The 8,980-nt window shown below is 48.5% G+C and overlaps 1 protein-coding gene across 1 annotated transcript; it reads right to left on the bottom strand.

Moving 5' to 3' along the window:
- Window positions 1-5,099: 5,099 nt before the first annotated feature.
- LOC129866032 (putative proline-rich protein 21) lies at window positions 5,100-5,918 on the bottom strand. Its single transcript, XM_055939167.1, has one exon. It carries the CDS (start codon window positions 5,916-5,918, stop codon window positions 5,100-5,102), a length of 819 nt encoding a protein of 272 aa, XP_055795142.1.
- Window positions 5,919-8,980: the final 3,062 nt, after the last annotated feature.

Here is an 8,980-nt window from a genome sequence, read left to right on the forward strand (position 1 = left end):
TGTAAATGTAAATCCACCTGGACCCTACACCATCACCAATACCATGACATCCACCTGGACCCTACACCATCACCAATACCATGACATCCACCTGGACCCTACACCATCACCAATACCATGACATCCACCTGGACCCTACACCATCACCAATAACATTACATCCACCTGGACCCTACACCATCACCAATAACATGACATCCACCTGGACCCCACACCATCACCAATACCATTACATCCCTGGACCCCACACCATCACCAATACCATGACATCCACCTGGACCCCACACCATCACCAATACCATGACATCCACCTGGACCCTACACCATCACCAATACCATGACATCCACCTGGAGCAGTAGAGGTTACACTATCTCTACCTCCCTCCTCCCCTGTCCCTCCTCCCTTATCTCTACCTCCCTCCTCCCCTGCCCATCCTCCCTTATCTCTACCTCCCTCCTCCCCTGTCCATCCTCCCTTATCTCTACCTCCCTCCTCCCCTGTCCATCCTCCCCTATCTCTACCTCCCTCCTCCCCTGTCCATCCTCCCTTATCTCTACCTCCCTCCTCCCCTGTCCCTCCTCCCTTATCTCTACCTCCCTCCTCCCCTGTCCATCCTCCCTTATCTCTACCTCCCTCCTCCCCTGTCCATCCTCCCTTATCTCTACCTCCCTCCTCCCCTGTCTCTCCTCCCTTATCTCTACCTCCCTCCTCCCCTGTCCATCCCCCCTATCTCTACCTCCCTCCTCCCCTGTCCATCCTCCCTTATCTCTACCTCCCTCCTCCCCTGTCCCTCCTCCCTTATCTCTACCTCCCTCCTCCCCTGTCCATCCTCCCTTATCTCTACCTCCCTCCTCCCCTGTCCATCCTCCCTTATCTCTACCTCCCTCCTCCCCTGTCCATCCTCCCTTATCTCTATCTCCCTCCTCCCCTGTCCCTCCTCCCCTACCTCTACTTCCCTCCTCCCCTGTCATTCCTCCCCTATCTCTACCTCTCTCCTCACCTGTCTCTCCTCTATCTCCCTCCTCTCCTGTCTTTCCTCCCCTGTCTCTCCTCCCTATCTCTATCTCCCTTATCTCTACCTCTCTCCTCCCCTGTCCATCCTCCCCTATCTCTACCTCTCTCCTCACCTGTCTCTCCTCTACCTCCCTCCTCTCCTGTCTTTCCTCCCCTGTCTCTCCTACCTTATCTCTCGTCCTTCCCTCTGTCTGTTTTACCTCTCTCCCTTCCTTCTAGCCCTCCCTCCTGCCACCTCACTCTCTCCACACCTACTCTCCTACCTCCTCTTTCCCTCCCTCAATCCTTCCTTCCCCGCATCTCTCCCTCTTTCCCTTCATCCCTCCATCTCTTCATGTAATAAAGCAGCAGCAGCAGAAGTGTTGATGCGTCCTCCAGCCCTCAGGCTGTTTCCATTCAACTAATTCAACTAAGTGCACACAAACACACACACACACACACACACACACACACACACACACACACACACACACACACACACACACACACACACACACACACACACACACACACACACACACACACACACACACACACACACACACACACACACACACACACACAAACACACACACACACACACACACACACACACACACACACACACATTGCACTGTCTCTGAGGGCAGCCCGCTTCAGTATGAGTGGTAGTGACACCTCTCCCCTGTACCCCCAGGCCAAGGCCCAAGTCAGCTGCCCTCCTGTCCTCCTCAACCCCCCTGATGCCCACACAGTGCCCAGCCAGGATGGAGAGATGGAGAGATGGAGGGATGGAGAGATGGAGGTATGGAGAGATGGAGGGATGGAGAGATGGAGAGATGGAGGGATGGAGAGATGGAGGGATGGAGAGATGGAGGGATGGAGGGATGGAGAGATGGAGAGATGGAGGGATGGAAGGATGGAGAGATGGAGAGATGGAGGGATGGAGAGATGGAGAGATGGAGAGATGGAGAGATGGAGGGATGGAGAGATGGAGAGATGGAGAGATGGAGAGATGGAGGGATGGAGGGATGGAGGGATGGAGAGATGGAGAGATGGAGAGATTGAGAAATGGAAGGAAGCAGAGCTTGTGGGCAATGGCCTTGGACAAGCACCAGACATACATCCAGTAGAGGAGGTTAAACATCCATTCTCTCTCTCTCTCTCTCTCTCTCTCTCTCTCTCTCTCTCTCTCTCTCTCTCTCTCTCTCTCTCTCTCTCTCTCTCTCCTCTCTCTCTCTCCTCTCTCTCTCTCCTCTCTCTCTCTCTCCTCTCTCTCTCTCTCCTCTCTCCTCCCCCCCCCCTCTTTCTCTCTTCTTTGCCCTAGGGCTGAAGGTCCATAGAGGAGCATGGTCCCCGGTGGTGGTCTGGTGTTGTCTGCCTGTCACCTCACATCACTGCTGTTGGGACACTGACAGCTTCTGTTTATCATCACGTGGTTCAAGGTGTAAAAATAACACATCTTAATATAACAGTGTGGTAAACCAATCTAATACAGCCTTTTTTAAATTTAGATGACAAAAGGAGTTGCCATGTTCTCTTGTTGCAGGCTTTCAGCTTTACATTTTTTTGTGACATAAGCCGGGAACACATTCGACTTCCACCTAGTGAGGTAGAATGGATTAATGGATTAATTCCTGGAGAGATGGCAGATGTACCCTCTGACTAAGCACTTTCTTGGAGAAAGTTCATTCATTTGTCTTGCTATTTAGATGTTTGCTAGGGCCGGAACGATGCAGAGAGAGCAGCTATAGGAACAACCTAAAGACACCTTGCTATTTAGATGTTTGCTAGGGCCAGAAAGATGCAGAGAGAGCCGCTATAGGAACAACCTAAAACAACCTGCTATTTTACTCCAGAATCATGCCAGCCTACAGACGTAGGATCTTACTTTGATCACTCTTATGTTGCTGAGGCTTCTAAAGTTTGTAATTTCCACTTTGAAATGTCAGACTTGATTTTCCCTGACGAAAAATGTATCAATCCCTACAAAACATTTCCATTAATTATAACCCATATAATAATTCACATTTCCTGTTGATGCAGGATAATTTTCCTGCTGTAGCAAACTGTCTCAAATTAAGATCCTACATCTGTAGGTGTAGCCTACCTGCCTGGCTATGGCATTGTTAAGTGACTGCTGCTTTCTCACCTGAAGCCAAAAAGGAGGGGATTCTTCTCTAATACAATTTAAAACTATAAACTACACATGTAATATCTTAATTTGATCACTCTGTTTTCGCAGAAAATGTTCCTGCACCACAGGAAATTCAAAATCAAATTGTATTTGTCACATGCGTTGTAACCAACAGGTGTAGATTAACACTGAAATGCTTACTTCCCAACAATGCAGAGAGAAAAAAAGAGAAATAATACAAACAGAAAAATTTAATTAAAAAATAATAAGGCGAGGAATAAATAAACAATGAGTAACAATATTCAAATGAGCATCGTGATTTACATAAATTCAATGAACACCTGCAGTTCTATTTCTCTCTCGCTCGATCACACACTAACGCACTAGACAGTACTGCAGGTCCTACTACTGAGACATTCAAATGAAAAAAAAACTCTAATCACACATCGACAACTGTCATTTTATATAGATTAATAACACAAGATAGATATACGTCTCAACTATAAAATACAAGTGTATTTTTTGTAGCCTATCAAAACAAACTTCCCGTTTTTTTGAGAATAATCAAATCCTCCTGCTGCAGGAATATTTTACTCATGAGAGGAAACTGGTCAAATTAAGATCCGATATCTGTACAAACACAAACTAGACACCAAGCCTGCTGTAAACTCAGCAAAAAAAGAAACGTCCCTTTTTCGGGACCCTGTCTTTCAAAGATAATTCATAAAAATGCTAAAAATGCTAAAAATGCTAAAAATGCTAAAAATGCTAAAAATGATCACAAAAAATGAATGAACATGCACCTGGGGAACGGTCGTTAAGACACTAACAGCTTACAGACGGTAGGCAATTAAGGTCACAGTTATGAAAACTTAGGACACTAAAGAGGCCTTTCTACTGACTCTGAAAAACACCAAAAGAAAGAAGCCCAGGGTCCCTGCTCATCTGTGTGAACGTTCCTTAGGCATGCTGCAAGGAGGCATGAGGACTGCAGATGTGGCCAGGGCAATGGATTGCAATGTCCATACTGTGAGACGCCTAAGACAGCGCTACAGGGAGACAGGACGGACAGCTGATCATCCTCGCAGGGAAAGACCACGTGTAACAACACCTGCACAGGATCGGTACATCCGAACATCACACCTGTGGGACAGGTACAGGATGGCAACAACAACTGCCCGAGTTACACCAGGAACGCACAATCCCTACGTCAGTGCTCAGACTGTCCGCAATAGGCTGAGAGAGGCTGGACTGAGGGCTGTACTCTGGAGCGGGACCGATTTGGAGGTCCGTCATAGTCTGGGGCGGTGTGTCACAGCATCATCGGACTGAGCTTGTTGTCATTGCAGGCAATCTCCACGCTGTGCGTTACAGGGAAGACAACCTCCTCCCTCATGTGGTACCCTTCCTGTAGGCTCATCCTGACACGACCCTCCAGCATGACAATGCCACCAGCCATACTGCTCGTTCTGTGCGTGATTTCCTGCAAGACAGGAATGTCAGTGTTCTGCCATGGCCAGCAAGGAAACCGGATCTCAATCCCATTGAGCACGTCTGGGACCTGTTGGATCGGAGGGTGAGGGCTAGGGCCATTCCCCCCAGAAATGTCCGGGAATTTTCAGGTGCCTTGGTGGAAGAGTGGGGTAACATCTCATAGCAAGAACTGGCAAATCTGGTGCAGTCCATGAGGAGATGCACTGCAGTACTTAATGCAGCTGGTGGCCACACCAGATACTGACTGTTTGATTTTGACCCCCCCCCCTTTGTTCAGGGACATATTATTCAATTTCTGTTAGTCACATGTCTGTGGAACTTGTTCAGTTTATGTCTCAGTTGTTGAATCTTGTTATGTTCATAGAAATATTTACACATGTTAAGTTTGCTGAAAATAAACTCTGTTGACAGTGAAAGGACGTTTCTTTTTTTGCTGAGTTTAGTTCCACAGGGACGACTCCAAATCAATACCAACTAGACACCAAGGGACGTTGAGCCTGTTATAGTTCCACAGGGACGTTGAGGCTGTTGTAGTTCCACAGGGACGTAGAGCCTGTTGTAGTTCCACAGGGACGTAGAGCCTGTTGTAGTTCCACAGGGACGTTGAGTCTGTTGTAGTTCCACAGGGACGTTGAGCCTGTTGTAGTTCCACAGGGACATTGAGCCTGTTGTAGTTCCACAGGGACGTTGAGCCTGTTGTAGTTCCACAGGGACGTTGAGCCTGTTGTAGTTCCACAGGGACGTTGAGCCTGTTGTAGTTCCACAGGGACGTTGAGCCTGTTGTAGTTCCACAGGGACGTTGAGCCTGTTGTAGTTCCACAGGGACGTTGGGCCTGTTGTAGTTCCACAGGGACGTTGAGCCTGTTGTAGTTCCACAGGGACGTTGAGCCTGTTGTAATTCCACAGGGACGTTGAGCCTGTTGTAGTTCCACAGGGACGTTGAGCCTGTTGTAGTTCCACAGGGACGTTGAGCCTGTTGTAGTTCCACAGGGACGTTGAGCCTGTTGTAATTCCACAGGGACGTTGAGCCTGTTGTAGTTCCACAGGGACGTTGAGCCTGTTGTAGTTCCACAGGGACGTTGAGCCTGTTGTAGTTCCACAGGGACGTTGAGCCTGTTGTAGTTCCACAGGGACGTTGGGCCTGTTGTAGTTCCACAGGGACGTTGAGCCTGTTGTAGTTCCACAGGGACGTTGAGCCTGTTGTAGTTCCACAGGGACGTTGAGCCTGTTGTAGTTCCACAGGGACGTTGAGCCTGTTATAGTTCCACAGGGACGACTCCAAATCCAATTCATTTGTATCGTTATTACATTCTCTTGATCTAATACTTCCACATAACAACACAGCACACTGACAAGGTAAAGCCTGCAATATTTTTTTATCAGATATTACAACCAAATTTGGAATACTCCTAACTAATTATTCCATGACGCAGCATGTTTAAATTGCTAACCCAGGAAGGATATCAAGAGGGTAGATTGCTTTCTCTGTATAATGGCCTTAGAGGATGAAATGAATTTACATTAGAAACATGAAAGAAGAACAAGATGGTCTGTTTCCCTCACTTTCATGTTTACTAACCGGAGAGAGACTGAAGAGAGGAAGAGAGAGAGAGAGAGGGAGAGAGAAAGAGAGAGAGTGATAGAGGAAGAGAGAGAAGAGAGGAAGAGAGAGAGAGAGGGAGAGAGAAAGAGAGAGAGTGAGAGAGGGAGAGAGAGAAGAGAGGAAGAGATAGATAAAGACGAAAGAGAGAGAGAAAGAGAGAGAGAGAGAGAGAGAGAGAGAGAGAGAGAGAGAGCGAGAGAGAGAGAGAGAGAGAAAGAGAGAGAGAAGACAGGAAGAGAGAGAAGACAGGAAGAGAGAGGGAGAGAAGGAGGAGGGAAAGTGCGAGTGACTGAAAAACAACTTCCTTCACATTTTATTTGGTGCCTTCCACAACCTATTAAAGCTGTAATAATGTTATGAAATTGAATTTAAGAAGTATCTGACCATTTCATCTGTGTTCAAAACACAATACAGATCCACAAAGCAGCCAGAGGCAAACTCAGACACTGTCTGTCTGTCTGTCTGTCTGTCTGTCTGTCTGTCTGTCTGTCTGTCTGTCTGTCTGTCTGTCTGTCTGTCTGTCTGTCTCCCACACTAAGAGGAGGGATCTGCAGAGACCTGCTGACAACAGTTAGTTTGTCTGACTGACTGTGTGGAGTGAGCACCCTAGAGGACAGCTGGATTCAGGGGATAACGGTTAGAAACTGACTGTGTGGAGTGAGCACCCTAGAGGACAGCTGGATTCAGGGGATAATGGTTAGAAACTGACTGTGTGGAGTGAGCACCCTAGAGGACAGCTGGATTCAGGGGATAATGGTTAGAAACAGACTGTGTGGAGTGAGCACCCTAGAGGACAGCTGGATTCAGGGGATAACGGTTAGAAACTGACTGTGTGGAGTGAGCACCCTAGAGGACAGCTGGATTCAGGGGATAACGGTTAGAAACTGACTCTGTGGAGTGAGCACCCTAGAGGACAGCTGGATTCAGGGGATAACGGTTAGAAACTGACTGTGTGGAGTGAGCACCCTAGAGGACAGCTGGATTCAGGGGATAACGGTTAGAAACTGACTGTGTGGAGTGAGCACCCTAGAGGACAGCTGGATTCAGGGGATAACGGTTAGAAACTGACTGTGTGGAGTGAGCACCCTAGAGGACAGCTGGATTCAGGGGATAACGGTTAGAAACTGACTGTGTGGAGTGAGCACCCTAGAGGACAACTGGATTCAGGGGATAACGGTTAGAAACAGACTGTGTGGAGTGAGCACCCTAGAGGACAGCTGGATTCAGGGGATAACGGTTAGAAACTGACTGTGTGGAGTGAGCACCCTAGAGGACAGCTGGATTCAGGGGATAACGGTTAGAAACTGACTGTGTGGAGTGAGCACCCTAGAGGACAGCTGGATTCAGGGGATAACGGTTAGAAACTGACTGTGTGGAGTGAGCACCCTAGAGGACAGCTGGATTCAGGGGATAACGGTTAGAAACTGACTGTGTGGAGTGAGCACCCTAGAGGACAGCTGGATTCAGGGGATAACGGTTAGAAACTGACTGTGTGGAGTGAGCACCCTAGAGGACAGCTGGATTCAGGGGATAACGGTTAGAAACTGACTGTGTGGAGTGAGCACCCTAGAGGACAGCTGGATTCAGGGGATAACGGTTAGAAACTGACTGTGTGGAGTGAGCACCCTAGAGGACAGCTGGATTCAGGGGATAACGGTTAGAAACTGACTGTGTGGAGTGAGCACCCTAGAGGACAGCTGGATTCAGGGGATAACGGTTAGAAACTGACTGTGTGGAGTGATCACCCTAGAGGACAGCTGGATTCAGGGGATAACGGTTAGAAACTGACTGTGTGGAGTGATCACCCTAGAGGACAGCTGGATTCAGGGGATAACGGTTAGAAACTGACTGTGTGGAGTGAGCACCCTAGAGGACAGCTGGATTCAGGGGATAACGGTTAGAAACTGACTGTGTGGAGTGATCACCCTAGAGGACAGCTGGATTCAGGGGATAACGGTTAGAAACTGACTGTGTGGAGTGAGCACCCTAGAGGACAGCTGGATTCAGGGGATAACGGTTAGAAACTGACTCTGTGGAGTGAGCACCCTAGAGGACAGCTGGATTCAGGGGATAACGGTTAGAAACTGACTGTGTGGAGTGAGCACCCTAGAGGACAGCTGGATTCAGGGGATAACGGTTAGAAACTGACTGTGGAGTGAGCACCCTAGAGGACAGCTGGATTCAGGGGATAACGGTTAGAAACTGACTGTGTGGAGTGAGCACCCTAGAGGACAGCTGGATTCAGGGGATAACGGTTAGAAACTGACTGTGTGGAGTGAGCACCCTAGAGGACAGCTGGATTCAGGGGATAACGGTTAGAAACTGACTGTGTGGAGTGATCACCCTAGAGGACAGCTGGATTCAGGGGATAACGGTTAGAAACTGACTGTGTGGAGTGAGCACCCTAGAGGACAGCTGGATTCAGGGGATAACGGTTAGAAACTGACTGTGTGGAGTGATCACCCTAGAGGACAGCTGGATTCAGGGGATAATGGTTAGAAACTGACTGTGTGGAGTGAGCACCCTAGAGGACAGCTGGATTCAGGGGATAACGGTTAGAAACTGACTCTGTGGAGTGAGCACCCTAGAGGACAGCTGGATTCAGGGGATAACGGTTAGAAACTGACTGTGTGGAGTGAGCACCCTAGAGGACAGCTGGATTCAGGGGATAACGGTTAGAAACTGACTGTGGAGTGAGCACCCTAGAGGACAGCTGGATTCAGGGGATAACGGTTAGAAACTGACTGTGTGG

This window comes from Salvelinus fontinalis, chromosome 11, assembly GCF_029448725.1.
Source record: "Salvelinus fontinalis isolate EN_2023a chromosome 11, ASM2944872v1, whole genome shotgun sequence".
NCBI classification, from domain to species: Eukaryota; Metazoa; Chordata; class Actinopteri; order Salmoniformes; family Salmonidae; genus Salvelinus; species Salvelinus fontinalis.

Excerpts from the sequence above, each read along its gene's own strand:
- LOC129866032 (XM_055939167.1), bottom strand. The coding sequence starts at position 5,918 with ATGAATTGGATTTGGAGTCGTCCCTGTGGAACTATAACAGGCTCAACG.